The sequence below is a fragment of the Leuciscus leuciscus genome (genome assembly GCF_965113295.1).
Source record: "Leuciscus leuciscus genome assembly, chromosome: 15".
Lineage (NCBI taxonomy): Eukaryota > Metazoa > Chordata > Actinopteri > Cypriniformes > Leuciscidae > Leuciscus > Leuciscus leuciscus.
The window spans coordinates 18154371-18173258 of record NC_138739.1 but is presented as its reverse complement, the minus strand read 5'-3'; the positions used below and the strand labels follow the sequence as shown (position 1 = coordinate 18173258).

General features: G+C 37.4%; 2 protein-coding genes across 11 annotated transcripts in view; one reads left to right on the top strand and one right to left on the bottom strand.

Annotated features, from left to right (window-relative positions):
* LOC309476017 (uncharacterized protein) overlaps positions 1–18888 on the top strand; it is a 66810-nt gene that overhangs the window by 20378 nt on the left and 27544 nt on the right. Inside the window, exons 5-7 of one of the 8 annotated variants that reach the window (XM_082139102.1) lie at positions 6054–6365; positions 9077–9358; positions 10488–11778. The exons of 4 other annotated variants lie outside the window; for them this stretch is intronic. In XM_082139102.1, the coding sequence (XP_081995228.1) occupies positions 6054–6365; positions 9077–9358; positions 10488–10594 (701 nt within the window). In that variant the 3' untranslated portion in view covers positions 10595–11778. Of the gene's footprint in view, positions 1–1333; positions 3005–6053; positions 6366–9076; positions 9359–10487; positions 11782–12278; positions 12496–18888 lie in introns of those variants that run through there. 3 more of the 8 variants (XR_014197904.1, XM_082139104.1, XM_082139103.1) reach the window with 3 other exon arrangements.
* Positions 12390–18888, bottom strand: part of LOC309476067 (uncharacterized protein) — a 112297-nt gene continuing 105798 nt past the window's right edge. Inside the window, exons 1-6 of one of the 3 annotated variants that reach the window (XR_014197920.1) lie at positions 17830–17962; positions 17078–17377; positions 16776–16910; positions 15746–15882; positions 13222–15220; positions 12390–12520 (exon numbers count right to left, since the gene is read on the bottom strand). The gene's annotated coding sequence lies outside the window, so the exon portion shown is untranslated. Of the gene's footprint in view, positions 12521–13221; positions 15221–15745; positions 15883–16775; positions 16911–17077; positions 17378–17829; positions 17963–18888 lie in introns of those variants that run through there. The other 2 variants (XR_014197918.1, XR_014197919.1) reach the window with 2 other exon arrangements.

The following is an 18888-nucleotide window of genomic DNA, read 5'->3' as shown; positions in this document are numbered from 1 at the left end:
CAAACACCTTAAAATGTACATATGTAAGTCTGAGAAATAAAAATTTTCTCGGGGGAGCATGCCCCCCAACCCCCCTAACTACCTCACATTTGAATGTGTGTGTCTGTGTGGTAGTATGGCCTGGTGTGGCCACAGTGCCAGGACTGAATTTTTTAACCAGTCTGCCCCCCTGCATATAGGCCTACAATATACATTATTCTCTGTATCGAATCATGTTATCTTGTTACCCACCCTAGCCCCTGACGTTTCGGGCTCAGCCCCTGATGTTTTTAAAACCTAGAAACGCCCCTGCGTACGGCTACGCGAATTAGATAGTTTTAATTTCGAAAGCATTTAGATAAGTATAAGTCAAAGTGTCATCTAAAATTTAAGATCTTTCATAAGTACAAATAAGACGTTTAAAAAAAAAAAAAAATATTTGTAAGACTTTTTATGGCCTTAAATTTGAAAAATCTAATTTAAGACCTTTTAAGGCTTTTTAAGGATCCGCGGGGACCCTGCAATGGTGAAGAAACAATATAACTTGACTTCCTTCATCTCTATGATAATTAAGCCATTTTGGGGATGAGCTCATTCTAAAATATATTTTGGAGTGGAATCTGGGTCAAGGCAGACTACAATTTCTTACACTTTATTAAACTAAGCTCTGCATGTCAAATCACTCATCTCGTTCTCCTTTCTAACTTCCCGCAGCTCCTCCCACTCTTGTACCTTCACGTGATAACGCACACACTATACTACAACTATGATATTTCTTCAAAAGCAGATCGTGGAGACATTTTAATCATCCACGATCAAAAATTGTGATATCGCACACCACTAATTTTATAAGCTCTTAACAAGTTCTCAGCTGCTCAAAATACCATCATAGTTTCGGCTACGCACATACAACGAGCGTGTTTATCCCAGAACATAGCATTGTTTTGGATGTTTGTTAAGTTCCGTCTCAAAATATACGTAATAAAGCCAACAAGTCAGAATGTGAACATATACCTATGCCTTTAGGTTCAGTGTTAAAAATGCCAATGTGAACTCTAAGAGGACCAGGACTAAATGTGTGGGGGGTTTTTTGGTCCGGACCAAAGGAACCAAGCTAATCGAACTACAAGTGTGAACAAAACCTAACATTTTTCTTTACGTTTTTCAAGGAAAAAGATGTGTAGTTATTCATATTGTAAAAATAGTAGCTATATTTGTTTTAGTTTAGTGTACATGTTTAGAAACTCTTGAGATTGTGTAGCTTTGACATCATCCATATGTAGATGTAAATGCAGCAAAAGCATTTATTTCTCTTATTTTAATTTCTGTGATTTGTCTCTTTATTTTCTGTCAGATTCCTCAGGAGACCGAGTGAATGAACCAGTGGCTGAAATGTCACCGCTGTTGAATGGAGATGATCCTGATGGAGAGAATGAGCAGCAGAGTTCAGTATAATGCGATAAGACACGCCCACCAGTGTCAATCACTGTGACATCAACAATCGAGCTCAACAACAGATTTCTGCTTTATTAAAGTAAGAAATGAACCTGTGTTCTGGAAAAAAGTTGGAATGAGTTCTTTTGTGATGAGCACATGACTAACAGCAGGTTACAGAAGACACCTGTTGAGTCGAGATACTGACACTAATCTCACTACTGAAGAATTACTGAGAACTGAGAAGCACAAGCACAAGTAATGTGATGAAGAGTTACTATATGTGTTTTTCCTGAGGTTTAATTCATGGGACATGTGTTCAATGTATATGTGATTATAATCAAGGTATTAATCAATATTTTTCCTTATAAATATCAAATGAGTTGAATGACTTCTCTGGAGATTTTACTTTGTTATTGAAGTTACCAGTGTGATTACTGAAATGTTCTTTTCATGTATTCTTTAATGTCTGTATTTGATATCTGAATGCACTAACAGTGCTTCCAGAAATTAAATAGGGAAATGTTTTGTGTTTGAGAAAGGTCTTCAACGTGTTTAAACATATAGGGGTCATTGAAGCCAATTGTTTAAGGGACCATTTCTTTGTTAAAGCCTTACTTTCCATTTAGACTAAAGTGTAGCTCCCCTTGAGAGAAAGAATGCATTATCTTGATGTTTTGAGAAAACTCTCCTGTTTATAGTTAGAGCCTGGCCAAATCCAACCTTGGAAAAGCTGTGTGTCTGTGTGTGTGTGTTAGTCTTCTTGGTTACAGGTTAAGGAACCACTGGCATTATTGGAGATTGACTGAGTTGTTGTTCGGGACATGCTGGTGCCCAGCAACCCAAATCTGTGAACTGGAAGGTCATGACGTGCCTGACTTCAGGGTCTGAGTGTCAGCGGCATAATTGATGGAGATGAGCTTTAGTTTATGTATATTTGTGGAAAATTACTATGTTTATCTATTTCTTAGCCAATTAGAAACTGCAACTTGAAGCAATGACGTAGCTTGGTGAATGGCATAACTGCTGTGATCTTTATAACTGTAAGCGGGGACGGCCTACGAACTCCTGTGTGAGTCTTGAAGCTGACTTCTGCTGATGAAACTGCAAACTATCTTCAGTAAAACTTTTTTTCAATTTTTTATAATTCTGACTCCGGGTCTTCTTTCAAACATCTGGTCCTTGGGTCCTAAACTGTTACCCCCTAACAGTAAAATGTACAGAAAAAATAAGTATAATAATGATAATGTTGCCAATAACTTGCTATATCCATGTTACTTGTATTTTTTTTAATGAAAATTTAGAAGTGGAAGAAATGCAGCTACAAAGTGAACCATGGCATTATTTGGCTATGATCTATTCTATTGGATTTGACCACTATTCGCATTTCCAATGCAGTTGCATAGAGAATATTAACTTCGATGCACTTCTGTTATTTTTGAAGCAGCTTTCTGAAACTACTGCATGCTGAAATAATGTAAGTATAGTAGTGTTGCATATATCCTAACTATGGTTGTTCTCTGAAACGCATGCTGGAATAGCTATAAAAGGCTGCAAAATCCAAGATGTGAATAAAATTTCCAAAATGAAACTCGTACACTCGGTGTTTTTTTTTTTTTTTTGTTTTTTTTTTTATATAAAAGGAAATGCACATAAAATTGTAATTTTTTTTTTTTTTAAATTGGTTAAATTAATGACATTTGTATTTAATTATTTAATAATAAAAAAAAAAATACAGGTACTGCATTAGATTAAACTGAGAAGGGTCATAGCACTTGCATATTGTTGTCCTATTGTTAGTTTAACTTAGCCTGGGAAAACCCAGACAAACTTCCGGCAAATTTAGATTTGCTCTGCAAGTAGTCTGGCAAAGAGCCCATTCAAGCCGATTTCTAATCCGTCCAAATTGAGGCACCAATCAGAAACGTTGAGGCGGGCTTTACACGATGACGATCGTTCTGATTGGTTTTAGGTCTATCCAATTGCGCCCAGAGGCATTTGAGCGACGTCCGTTGGTGACTGACGCCCCTTTGGAAATTAGTTATTAATGAAGCTTTGCCAGACCATAACTCAGTTACTACCGAGAATGGTCTGGTTTTAACCAGGCTAAGTTTAACTGCTTCTATTGTTCTCATTTGTAAGTCGCTTTGGATAAAAGCGTCTGCTAAATTAATAAATGTAAATGTAAATAAACTGTGATGGAAACACATTTAGGCTTACAGAAGAAACTCCTAAGTTTATTTATTTAGGAATATAAGATAAAAAAAAAGTACAGGCTTATGTGACTAAATAATTCATTCGTAACTGTAATAATATTTGGACTCGTATCGCATCTGAAACGTTGCTCTGACTGAGTCTAATAAATTAGAAATTCTGTGTTATAAAATTCCAGAGTAGAATCGGTCGAATACAAACTTGAACTTTGCTGATAGATTTAAAAGCAATAATTACAATAAACTAATATTAAAAAATCAGAAAGTCAAAAGAAACCTACCTCTCCCATGAGGGAATAGTGCAAAAGGGAAGATGAGGAGACAGAACAGGAAGTTCTGCAGACCTGTGACATTGCAACAATTAAAGGGGAAAGCACTGACATTACAAAAAGGACAGCCACATCAGGTATATGAATTAACAGTTTTTTTGTGAAATCTACTAAACGACATACTGTATATTAAACAATAATTTCTATACCTGTTACACCTACCTCTTGTGTTGATGGAGCCCATTGCTTCAGAGATGTTTGTATTTTTGGACATCTTTTTATTAAATGCTGCAAGGAGACGCAGAAGAATTAGTGAAATATCACACATGGCTTAAACGGCCTGGTGCGGAAACCTCCCTATATAGCCTATCGTGCACACACTCAAATGACTATGGCTAGAGTTTAAACTCTTGAATTCTGTATGAATGTCAAGGGCTATGTTGGAATAATTGTGCGTCAAGTTAGACCTTTTGTTGGGCCTAAATTCGTAATGCATAATTCCATGGTGTTATGCATGTAATGGTCACAAATCATCATCAGTATGTAAATAAACTGTTTCCATCATGCCCATTTGAACTAATGCAAAACGCAAGATAATCTGGATCTAGCACATTCAGGGCCCTATTTTAAGGATGTGCATGCAAGTGTACTTAGGGCGTCCGAATCCACTTTTGCTCGTTTAATGACAGGAAAAATGGCTGGGGCACGGTTTAAAAAGGTTGTCCCTATTTCCTTAAAGGGATAGTTCACTTTGAAATTAATTTTTGGTATGTTTTAGCTTGCCTCAAGGGCATCCAAGATGTAGGTGTCTTTTTTCCCGCAGTAGTTTCAATTTTGATATTTTTAGGTCAAACCGTTCTTGTCTGTCAGTCATATAATGCAGGTCTATGGTCACTGTCTCAAAGAGCATGCACAGAGTCCAAATTAAAACAATTCCCCGTCGTCCAAATTAAACAATTCCCCATCGTAAGTAGCCTACACATTGATGGCCTAAGACACGAAACGAGCGGTTTGTGTGAGAAAACGAACAGTATTTATATCGTTTTTACCACTTATACACAGCCATGTCCGAGTGATCTGATCTGACGTGTGCGCAGACTGGTGCATAGATATATACACTAGATGTCGCCTTAAAGACATTCGTTCCAATGAATGAATAATGTATCGTAAATAAATAAATGTTCTTCCTTAAAATACAGGGTGCATAAGTCTGGACACCCCTATGTTAAATTCCCATAGAGGCAGGCAGATTTTTATTTTTAAAGGCCAGTACGTATGATGTATTACCAGATTACCCACCTCGCTAGACATAGTTCCACGCGATACAGTTGGCTTGCTCCGATCAAAACAAACGCACATGAGCAGCGGTAGAGAGGGGGAGGAGGCCGCCGCAAGTGAGTTTTTACGACTGTGTTGTGAAATATACGCCCCCCCCCCCCCCCCCCACAGCTGTAGGGGAAGCTCGTGGGGAAAACACGCGACAACAAAAGGGAAAATCAGCAAAGAAGTGACTAGAGTTTGCTAGAGTTGCAGAGTTCTCCTTTAACAAAATAAATGCTTGCACAAAATTTACTGATCTCCAACTTTTCAGTGGTGTTACAACCCTGCAACTACTATTTCAAAAATTTAACTTCTGCCATCATTTACTTAAGTCATGTTATTTCAAACATGCTGTTGTTTGTCACTCTTTTCCATTCAACATTTCATAGTGACTTCAATGTTCAAGCTCAAAAAAGGAAAAGGACCAAAAATGCACTATTGTGTTGACCAAACAATTCATGCTATATATTCCAAGTCTTCTAACGTCAGATGATAACTTTGTGTAACGGACACTGTTATTCACCGATAATCTTCCACTTCTCCAATGTTCTGCCAAAATTGTTGATGTGCTGCAGTAGGTTTTACATCCTTGACACTAAATGTCATTTGTTAAATATGTCAAAGCAAAGCACAATGAACAACTGTGAGTCTGAAGAAAAGAGAATGAGATTTGAGATGTGTGGCATTACCAGCATTTTTTCAGTCTGTTCCTCACTCAGAAGACTTGGAATATAGCATGAGTCATAAGTCATATGGACTTTATGGTGTGGTTGGTACAGTAATTAAGATGTCCACCTGCACACTCATGAACACATTTCTGTTCTCTGTTTCTGTTTAGCTGTGACATGTGAAGAGAAGGAAGAGACAGTGACGGAGGGAGAATCTATCACTCTACACACCAGTCTTACTCACATACAGGGTACTGATACGATACAGTGGTGCTATGAAGCTGAAGACAATCTCATTGCTGAAATCAATGGAGGGAACAGAAGGACATTGGCAGGTGCTGATGGGAGATTCAGAAGCAAACTCATGCTGGATGAGAGAACTGGGAATGTCACTATCAGTAACATCAGAACCATTCACTCTGGACTCTATAAACTACAGATCAACAGCGGCAAAAGAACCAAATACAGTCTTACTGTCAATGGTAAAGTATATTAACTCTTCCAATGTGTTATCATGCACTAAGTAATCAATTTAGATGATCTGAAACTAAAGCTTTTTCAAAGTGCTCAATCTTTAATTACTTTTAGATTGCTTGCAAGTACAGGGCCACGTTATGAATTCATAATGTTATGTGAATATACAGTTAGGAGATTGGTTGTAAGTTGTAATATTACATGAATAAATTAGGGATATTGCATTCCGAGGGTGGGGAGAGCATTCCCAGCATGGAACTGTGAATGAGAATGTTCTGGAAAGGGATTTTGTGGCTTTCTGTGATGGAACCACGAGACGTCGCTCGTTGACCGATCGTAGGTGTCTGGTAGGGATGTAGGCTCGTAGGAGTGAGTGAAAGTAGGAGGGAGCTGAGCCTGTGATAGATCTGTAAGCAAGCGTCAATGCCTTGAACTTGATGCGAGCAGCGAGTGGTAGAAACTGCAGAGAGATGAACAGAGGAGTGACGTGGGCCCTTTTGGGCTTGTGGAAGACAAGATGAGCTGCAGCGTTCTGAATCATTTGTAGAGGTTTAGTTGCACATGATGGAAGTCCAGCCAGAAGAGCATTGCAGTAGTCAAGCCTAGAGATGACCAGGGCCTGGACGAGAAGTTGTGTTGCATGCTCAGTTAGGAAAGGCCTGATCTTTACTAGATCAGATTTCATTACTAGAATTTTCAAGCTTCTTCCAAAAGTTGCTCATCCACACTGAGATGTCTCAAAATGCTTAAATCAGCTTAATCACATGATGATATTTAGTGGCCATTTACACAACACCGTTGTCAACTAAAAACATTATTGTTTCCATGTAATCTCCAAAAACGCGAATTTGTGAAAACGGTAACAATGTTCATGCAGTGTTTCTTTACAAAAGTGACATCGCCAATTACTGGCCTTAATAATACAGCATTTTCTGTTGTTTTCACAGATCTTTGTGAATGGGATTGTTTTGACAACGTTGTCGTCTGTACTCGAAAAACTGCTGTTTTAGGATACGTTTACAGAACATCTATGTACTAAAACGGAAAAGTTTTTACTTAGCGTTTTTTGCGCGTACAGATGACATCATTGTCAAAATGATTCCTGTTCACACAGATCCGAAACCGGCTAAAAACACTGTATGAACACATGCCAGAACAGTAGTTGGTGATGTTTGTAAAGAAACACCTCATGGCTATAAACTGAACACGTAGTATACATGTGCATGACGTCATCGTTTTCACAAATACACGTTTTCAAAAACTTGCACTCCCCTCCCCAATGTTCAACATGTGGTTATAGCCTTGACTTTTATGTTTCACGTAAAACGTTATGTTTACCTCATGAAAACCATTCAGTGTTTGTAGTAGTTTGCTAGATAAAAATAACCCATAATGAAAACACCTTTATGACGCCACTTTTTAAGTTTTTATATTTGACAAATTGAAGTAACAGAAGTAGCTTATTTCATTCAAAGACAATTTCAAATTTCCAATGTTTGTTTACAGCTTTGAATTTGACTGTTGATTACTATATCTAAAAATAACTCTGGACCAAGAGAGACTTCATTATTTAGATATTTTCCTTAAGAAAAATTGACATGTACTACATGAAATATTGTGAAAAAGTTAAATAATTAAAATGAACTGAATTAAATAATGAAATTCCCAGCCCTATAAAATATAGTTTGAAATTATTTATTTTAATACATCTATAAATCATTCCATGGCTTAAACATGTAAATACTACAGCACATTCTGCTTTATGATTTGTGAATTCATCTTCTGCTCTGCTATCTGACTGCTTTGTTGATATATTCATTATGACTTTATTCTCATAATATTAAAACTTAAATTAACAAAACAAAAAAAACTAAAAATATAGTTTTTTTATGGTAAAAGGCTAAATAACATTAATATACATTTACTACAACAACATTCCTATGAGAACTGTATAATCTGGTTTGATGTTATATTTGTCTGCATTAGCGCATGCTTTATAGGTTGGGTTTTTTTGGGTAAGTTGTTAGTCCAAAAAAAAAATAAGTTTTGCAGGAGCGATATAAGTTTTTCTGCATATTTGCATGTTCAGTTGAAGCCTTGTTGCATGAATTCTATCAAAGTGTGTTTACGAACAGTGTATCTGCTCATCAAACAGTAAAAATATAGTAGTGCTGTAAAAATTTACGCAATTTTTTTTTTCAGTTTAACACATTAAAAATATTTAACACAATTAATCCATCCGTAGTTTCCCAAAATAATAATTTTGCCAATATTTTTAAAGCCTAATAAATTTGAAAATGTATAGCTTTTAGTTATACCGTAATGTTGAATGGCTATAATTAATGGCTAAAATTGAGAGAGAAAAAATCTATTTCATAGAGACATCAGTAGCAGTATTGGTATCGGTGATACTGGCCTTCATTCATAAAAGTTAAAAAACTTTAATCTAGGTGTGATTAATCGCGATTAATTAAAGAGAAAATTTGCGTATACCTCATAAGAAACCAAAGCAAAATAGATGGTTCTACTTATGAATGTTTCGTTTTCTTGCACCCTTATGGGATTAAAAAAATGAAAATGAAGTTCATGTTTAGTAACATGCCAAAATAGTTGGCAAAAATCTCATCTAAATGTATGTGATGTTGAAAATGCAAACAAAATGAATTCAAACATTTGTTTTTCTGTCTTTCTCTGTTTCTGCTGCTGCTGTGACATGAAGTGAGTTCAATGTCAGTGAAGGAGGGAGATCCTGCCCTTCTCCAGACTGCTGCTACAATACAGCCAGGGGATCTGATACTGTGGACGTTTGGAGCTGAAAACCGTCTTCTTGTTAAAGCTGATTCAAAAATAACTGATATTAATAATGAGAGACTGGAGCTGAACAAGATGACTGGATCTCTGACCATCAGAAACATCAGAACTACAGACTCTGGACATTATAAACTACAGATCATCAACACAGAACAGACCACATTCAGAAGATTCAATGTGACGGTCACTGGTGAGTAGAACAACAATTATTAAAAAACAGTCCTCAGCGGTTTTCCAACAGTGCTTTCCCGTTCCAGATTATGTGAGCAGTGCGAATCACTAGTTAGTTAGTGCGGTTTATTTGAATGAGTGTGAACGCAGCCATCCGAACTAAACAAGCTGGCCAAACTAACTCTGGTGCGGTTCGAATTAAATATGAACGCAACACTGACAAATGACATGTAAACCAACCAAAAACTGGACATGATGTCACTAGATGTGACCCTAAAAAGGACTGAATGCTTTTTTCTCGTCCTAATCGGGATGTTGCCCTTCACAGTTCAGTGATGGGGGGATTGCTGCACCTGTTTTGACTTTTTTACACATTTTATGAGCTCTTTGTGAGTTCTCAGTTCAGCTGCTCAAAATACCATTATAGTTTCGGCTACGACACACAGTGAGCCCAGAACACAGCATTGGTTTGGATGTTCGGTGATTTGTGTCTCAAAATATACATGATTGTAGTAGACATGAAAGCGTTAATGGTTTTGATTGTCACGTGATCACGGTGTAGGGTCATGGGATTATGTAGGAATGTGAATATTAGTCACCTGTTCATTGATTGTGATAGGGAAAGGGGGTGAGCAGGGACGATGTATTCTTTGTTGACCACTAAACTTCGTACCATCGAGAAACATCAATCTGTGCAAATGCAATAAACAAGAGCAAGAAAAGTGATTTTCTTCTCCGATGTTTTATTTGTGCGTCATAAGTGGATTGGATTGAGTAGCCGCTATAATGATAAAAGCCAACCAGTCAGACTGTGAACATATCCCTATGCCTTTAGGTTCAGTGTTAAAAATGCCAATGTGAACTCTAAGCGGACTAGGACTAAATGTTTTTTTTTTTTTTGGGTCCGGACCAAAGGAACCAAGCTAATTGAACTACAAGTGTGAACAAAATCTAACATTTCTCTTTACGTTTTTCAAGGAAAAAGATGTGTAGTTATTCATATTGTAAAAATATTAGCTATATTTGTTTTTGTTTAGTGTACATGTTTAGAAACTCTTGAGATTGTGTAGCTTTGACATCATCCATATAGATGTAAATGCAGCAAAAGCATTTTCATTTCTGTGATTTGTCTCTTTATTTTCTGTCAGATTCCTCAGGAGACCGAGTGAATGAACCAGAGATGTCACCGCTGTTGATTGGAGCTGATCCTGATGGAGAGAATGAGCAGCAGAATGAGCAGCAGAGTTCAGTATGATGCGATAAGACACGCCCACCACTGTCAGTCACTCTGACGTCATCAACAATCGATCTCAACAGCAGATTTCTGATTTTATGAAAGTGAGACATGAACCTGTGTGCTGGAAAAAGATGGAATGAGTTCTTGTGTGATGAGCACATGACTAACAGCAGGTTAGAGAAGACATGTGTTGAGCCTGCTCTTCTTCACTGCTGAAGAACTACTGAGAACTGATGAAGCACGAGCACATGTAATATGCTGAAGAGTTATTATACCGGTATGTGTTTTTCCCAAGCGGCAACCTCCCCGTCTCTCTCTTGAAACCAACACGGAAGTGAGTTAAACTGCAATTCATTGACTGGCCGCTTGAGGCTGGCTGCACAAGTGAGTCAAATCTGTATCTCCCCCATGTTAAAACGACCAACTTTACTGCAGAAAAAAAACATGTTTACAGCCTGGTTCTCTCTGTGGCTTTGGTCTATACAGTTAATTTTGCCCTTCATAACAACTGTGAGGGGGGTGAATTTTTTTATAACTCATCTGTTTAGTTGATTAATATTTAAAGTTCTGCATAATTAAGGGTGTGGCCTCTTGAGTGACAGGTGGATTGCCGCTGATGTCAATGCTAGCCGTTTGTCTGCTGTTACTAGCCGTCACTTCACCTCAGCAACTGTTAGCTGCTGAACTTGCCATCTCTGCAGTGTTTTGTGCTTTTTTCGGGATTCTTTCATACAATTTAATACACCCATTACTTCGCCCACGGCTTAGGATTCCGTCGTTGTCGTCGAGTATCGTTCGAGAGAACAACCAGCGCTGTATTTCAGTTGTTTTCCTCTGTGAACATGCACTAATGGATGTCTGACAATTTCGTTCCTTTTTGGAGTTTTCAGATTTAAAAACGTCAATAAAGGCTCGTTCGTTCTGCTCTCACGGAACAGATAGAGATTATAATATGCTCATGTACCGTCAGATGAAATCCTGCAGGTGTCGGCGCTTTCTCCGTCCATGCAATAAATGCACATCCTTGAATGAGCGTGGATTTCTAGCGCATTTACTTTAACTTCATAGGTAATATATCTATGGTTTAACCCATTTGAGAGGCGGCCAAAATCAGAATTCAAAATGGACTGAATAAGCTCTCTACGAACTTGACGAGCGATGCCGCGCTGACGGACCATAGACTATAAAAAAAGAGTGACTGACATGCACAAATCACTGTCACACACACTCTCTCAGAGTAATATTAAGTTACTGCATAAAACATTTTCAACTAGCAGAACAGAACAGAATCACAATACACAGTCTCACTTGTAGCCATGTCTTTTAACTATTATAATATTTCGAAGGGCAAAAATAGGAACTTTTAATTGGCTTTACATCATCAACTGTCACTTTAGCGCGAGGCCCTGTGCAGTCGCAGACTTGGTACTGTCAGTAGCATAACGTTATAGCATTATCTCCCCAGCCTGAGCTAACTCGGATCACGTCGAGTTAGGTGGGCGTGATTTCAGTTAGCCAGGTTCCTCAGCACCACTCACGCCCCACCTCTTTGCCCATTTTCTGTTATCCTGAGTGACGCAAGGCCAAGATGGCGACGGCCGGCTCCGCCCACTTTAGGCTTCAAAAATGCTCTTCAGAAACCTACGGGTGACGTCACGGACACTACGTCCATATTTTTTTACAGTCTATGGTTTTTCCTGAGATTTAATTCATGGGACCTTTTCAGTTTATACAAAGAGTAATCAGTTTGAATAATTATGAAATATTCATATGTTGTAACCTTGACGAAGTTCCGGCAAATTTAAGATTTGCTCTGCAAGTCCGTCTGGCCAAGAGCCTATTCAAGCCCATTTCCAATTTTTCCAAGGCACGTTTGTGATTTGGATTTCCCATTTTTTGCGTGCGTGTTCTCGTTATCAGGGAGCTCTCGTGATTCGCTTCATTCTCAGTTAAAGCCCAGTTCACACGGGACGATTTAAAAATTGTCGGCCGATTTTCCAAACCTGAGAGACCCCACACACGGGGATATAAAATCACGGGTCTAACAGTTTTGGTCGTACAGTGTGTGGTGCGCAGCCACACGGCAAAATCAACACATCACACACGAACCGATTTAACTCCCGAGCATTCCCAGGTCAGACGGGAAATCGCGCACAATACCTCGAGATCAAACGTGACTTCAGAGTAAACAATCATGGCGGACGAAGAGGATGCAGTGGCAATAGTTTGTAGTTTGTTTTTAACCGAAAAAAACCGTTATCAAAATAAAAGGCGATGATCTCTGATGTCCACCGGACTTTCTGGTGCGCCATGCCGCCGGCTGTTTTGATTATATTTCCCGGTGTTTCCTCGCGCCTCGTCACCTCGATTTCTGATTGGCTACACTCCACAATCCACAGGCTGCGTGCTCGGGGGACACCACACACGAGAAGAAATCAGGGCCAAATAAATCCAACATGTTGGATATCCCCGATTTGAGATCGGAGCGGTCCCGACGTCCTTCCAGGCAGACGAGAGCAGTCTTAACACACCACACACGGCAGGAATATCTGATCAGATTATTTTACGATAATCGGAGCATCCTTAAGATTGTCGGAAGGGGTGAATCGGGGCTAAAATCGGCCTAATTATCCTGCCGTGTGAACCAGGCTTAAGCTGTGATTGTGAAGCATCGCATTTTGAGTGGTTACTGATAAACATACTCCCTTTTAGGTGTATATATAATGCCCATTTGCACACAAATGAATAGTATGCTTTCTAAGTACATTCAACTAAATATTGTGTGTTTTATAAACATATAAATTTAAATTGCAATATGGGTTGAGTACAGCATTAAGCTATTGGCTAAAAAGCAAAAGAGTAAGATGATTAAATATAAATGTTATTTGAGAGTTATTCTGTTTGGTTAAAAGATGAATGTGTGATTATATCATTATGTGTGTTTTAAATTAGATGCAATTTTGTGAATACAGGGAGTGTAAATGCTTTAATTTAAGATATACACTACCTCATAGGCTACATACTCAGGTTTATTTACTCTGTTAAACTTGAAGTGCATCGATTTGAGAAAATATGTTTAAATAAGAGCTGATGCATTTTTTGTGTGTAATAATTGTTGATTTATTGTCACAATTGATTCTCGTGAAAGCTGTGATTGTGAAGCATCGCATTTTAAATGGTTACTGATAAACACACTCCCTTTCAGGGGCACTACACAGAGACACAATCCTCAGTTAACCAATCGCTGTCTTCACTCAGGACGTGTGACACTTTCAAATGATCCATGGTGCTACAATTACCAAACATCAGTACTGGAATAGCTTTAGCTTTATTGTTCACTACATCTGAACTGATTCCAGACAGTCAATGTGGTGCAGAAATAGGGAAACTCTGATCTATTTGACACTTAAAAGATTATTTAGCTTTTTGACAGTTTCAGAAGCAGTGGCGGCTGATGGAACTTTTCTAATCCAACAATTTTAGCACAAGTCCCAGTATGAATTGTTTTGATCCACGTCATGTTAACGGGCATTACAATGTAAAGACGGTGTCCCTACAATAACAGACTGGCTTGCATCCAATAAACTATTCATTCCAGAACATTGTGCAAGTTTACTGCAAAAGTGCTGCTGCTAACTTCACATGCTTTTGAAAATCCAGCATTTAGTTGATCCTGATAAGCGCTCATTGTCACAGTGAGAGTGTTTGGCATCGCGATGGTTTTCCAGGTGGACTGTTAAAATGGGTGGAGCTTACGTCTAGCTCCTCCCCGCTAGACAACCAGTGAGAAGGAGCAAATGTAATTTGGGCCTAATGGGTGTAGCTAGAATATCTAACCACACCCTAACCCTAAGCACAACTCTATCCCTCCACCCCATTAGATGTCATTCTACTGCAGAGTACTGTAAGACTGGAAAAACTGGTTGAAGTATGACCATTGCTCAATAAGACAATGGATCTTGCTGGAAATGAACATTTGACCTCCCCCCCCCCCCCCCCCATGCAGTCTCACCTAATCTACATTTCATTCTCTCTCTCAGACACACCTAAAACTCACACAAGAATACATATGGTTTGATGTGAATGATTATCATTGAGTATTATGTTTAGTATCATTTGAAATGTCTCAGAGTGAGTGGTACAAATGTCTCATTTCCAAATAAGTAAAACAAAATGTAATAAGGTTTTAGTGTGTCACGTGAATTCTATCAATCACATACAACCTTGAAATATATTAAGGAAGGATAATAAAAGTGGACAATAGTTGTTGTAAAACTAAATCTTTATTAAAAGTCACGAAAAACATTCACCAAAAGTCATTTCAACAAAGCTTATAATTATTCTAATGCATCATGTGTTGCTAATTATTATTTTGTTTAGGGTAATTATGTATGCAGTCATGAATTTAATTGAATAGATCAATAAAAATTATATTCTGTGCAAATACAATCAATACATTTTCAATAGATTAAAACATTCTGTTAATAAACAGCTGTGCAAGTATAGGAAAGCTGTCGAGTATTAATGCATGTTTTATTTTCATGATTATACCAGTAAACTTCAGCAAACATATCTGGAACTAAACCTTCTGCTCAGTTCACACTGTTGGTCTGATTTGACTCCAGAGGTCTGACAGTGATGTCTTATTATACCTTTATTTAACCAGGAGGTCCCATTGAGATTCAGAATCTCTTTTACAAGAGAGACCTGGCCAAGGTAGCAGCCAAATCACACAAATGCATACATAACAAACACCAAATTACATTTTCACGATAAAAGAAATACAAATTGTTAAAAAATAAAAATATAAAAACACAATGAGACTCTTAAGAAAAACAAGAACATGTCTCCATCACAACACTCTTTACAGTAGTTTTAAATTCATTTATGGACATAAGGGTTTCTAACTTTAGCTCTTTTTGTAGATTATTCCACCCCCAAGGTGCTAAATAAGAAAAAGCAGTTTTTCCCAATTCGGTTGTAACTCGTGGCACCTTAAAAAGCAACCACTTTGAGGAGCGTAGCTGATAGGTACCAGAGCAAACAGAGAGGAGGTTACAGAGGTACAGTGGAAATTTGCCAAGTATAGCTTTATAAATAAAGATATACCAGTGCTGTTGTCTACGAATTTTAAGTGATGTCCAACCAACTAAATCATAAAGAATGTCTGGTCTCTTCTTCTCTGATCAGCTCACTTCTTGTAGATCTGATGTCATAAACCAGCACAGCAACAGTAGCCACGCCCACCAGAGCAGAGACGACCAATCGGATCACAGCTTCAGTAAAACCACAACAGTGGATGTGAGCTGAAATAAAAAGAAAAACACTAAATCAGAATTGTGCATTTACAGTGGTTCCCTTTTTCACTACTTGTTTTCTAGTATTGTGTAAAATAAGGCAAATAATATAATTCTAGAGTCTTCTAAGAGCTTCAGCCCTTGTTTAACCTCAGCTCTTGTGGGAACCTGTGATTATGTGACTCTTTCTCCAAGATCTTTTTTTGCACTAATGTTTTCTAAAGCAACAGCCCACTTACGCTCACTCTCTCTCTCTCTCTCTCACACACACACACACACACCTGCTTCACGTCTCGGTCGCTTTTCTGCGGTCTGTTCTCTGTTCCAGTTAAATCACAAAAGAAAAAAAAAACAGCAAATGAAGAATTCAGAAGCAAAAGCCTCTAAGTGCTATCAGCAATTTTCTTTTAAAATTAGCATTTTTATCAAACTCGTATATTTAGGTTCAGTAATTTCACTTTAATGACAATTAATAGGTCATTTTCATTGCCATCAAAGGGAAATAACTAAACATAAACATACAAGCTTAATAAAAATGATCATTCTAGAAGAAAATTTCAGACGGCTTTCTGAAGTCTTCAAATGCACTTGTGTGCACAAATAGTTCAATCTTTCTATGAATGCATGTGGTGATCAAACGTAAACCTTGAATGCAATGTAAGTCGCTTTGGATAAAAGCATCTGTTAAATGCATAAATACATTGTAAATAAAAATCTTGCAATTTGAATTGGTTTATGTGGTTGATGGTTCAGCCACCATCAGCAGTAACAAAACAACACTTATGAATATGTTTGGTCACAACTGCACGAGTGTTTCCGTTCTGACATAATCTTTTAAAGCTTTACAGAAACTAATATCGCACTGACTGAAAACATTAACAGAGTAAGAGTGAGTGATGTACCTGAACTTGGCTGACAGAGTTCAGTAATGTTGCTGTCCTCAGTCTGGTTGACGGTTGAATGGTTCACAGCACAGCTGGATGACAATAAATTGGGGCATGGCGATCTTTCTGATGATGAAGAATATTGTGGAGTCACTGATAATGACAGATGTTACTGTGACGTTAGTCTCATCACACACTTCTGATCTTATTTTATAGTATATCCACATATTAAATGGAACTAAAGCCATTGAGACATCATAAAATTATGGAATAGTGAAAAGAAAATATTTTTTTATAAATTACTATTATTCTCTACTTACCATAGACTGTGAGATTAAAACTCATGTAACTGGCCCCTCTACTGAAAAGTCTAAGTTGATAAAGTCCTGTGTCATTGGTTCTGGTGTTTATGATGGTCAGAGATCCAGTTTGATCCAGTTTCAGTCTGTCTCTGAATCTCTCATCATACGTAGACTTTGATTCCGATTCGACTTCAGCGATCCTTGTGCTTCCGAACGTCCACTGTATCAAAAAATATTTCTGTGTTTCAGTAACATCAGTGTTTAGAGTGACAGAATCTCCCTCCATCACTGACACTGACTTCACTTCATCTGTCACATCTACAGAAAAAAGGGAACATATTTTGTAACAGACATGATGTTTGTTATTAATGAGCAGACTTAAAGTTATCAGTGATTTTAGTGTTTTCATAGACATTTTCTTTAGTGAATGTTTAATTAATTGCAGTAAACTTTTAAAGAATAACAATAAAAGTTCAGGAGTTCAATGTCAGGTGATTTTTCTCCACCACTCACTTTCGTGTGCAAAACAGAAGTGAAACTACAACAATTATTTTTGGATAAGACTGATTTAAAACTAAATATCAAATTTTGTTTTGGAATTCCTAAGACTAAAAATCGCAGCATGTCCCAGAACTTATAAATTACGTTTGTACAGATATTAAAGAGATAAGAATTTGTGAAACTTTTAACGAAAACCAACGTAATGCTAAGTGTTTATTTTATATATAAGAAAATAAGGGACATCATAATTAAAAACACTAATAACTTACCAATCAGACGCCACAAGCACACAAAGAACACAATAACTGCATTAACCATATTCCTTGGCTGTATGTCAACCACTTTAAACACGCAGTAAAACCGCCCGTTCACATCACAAGCGACCACTTTGTTGCTGGTTGTTGCATGTCGTCAAATGTATAGGGTCTCTATAGGCGTTCCCATTGGTTGCCTATAGCGGATGTCATGGCATGTTGTTTCAGTGAACAGTTTCTAAAATAACCATTTTTCTTGGCGTGAATAACATTTGCAACCTGGAAAAAACGTAAATAAATACGCAAATAAATAGATAAATGTGCAAATGAATACATAAATCCACATATTCCTGCATACAAATATAAAATTTAATACATTTTATAAATATAAATAATTAAATGTGCGAGGAGATAAATAATAGGATAATTAAATTAATAAAACAAATGTTGGGGAAACAAAAACAAAAAAATGCTAACCTGATAGTTTACCTTTCCTTTTAACCGAATTCATTTTTGAATAGCTCCGTATTTATTTCTCCTTGGCGCAACATGCTAATCGTTATATAATATATATAGCCAATCTGCAAAAAAATTCTTACCAATAGCTTTTTTTACCATGTGTTCCTATAGGTGTCTAGTAACACCTCCCAATTTATCCACGGCCAAATCCTCGGGGAAACGTCTGGAGAGGCAATCAAAGTTGGGGTGCCCAGAGATGTCTAACTAGGGGTTTTTAGGGGTGCCGAATCTATCTGGTTTTATTGAACAATTACAAAACAAAACTTACTAAATCGGTTTAAGGCCAGACACTACAGGTGAATAGAGTCAAATTTTTAACTAGCAGATATCACCATGAAACTTTCCCAGTTGATTACCTATATTAAGATGAGAAAAAAATGTATTACAAGTTTTCTGTAATTTAATGTTTAAATATGCAAATTAGGCTATATCTAATTAAATATGCGCTAATTTGCATATATTTTAAAAAACGAAATCTGAGTATTGGATAAAGCCAGGTTAAAAATAATGTTTTCATTGTGTTCACATATTAGATGGGGAAAAAATTACTGAGGG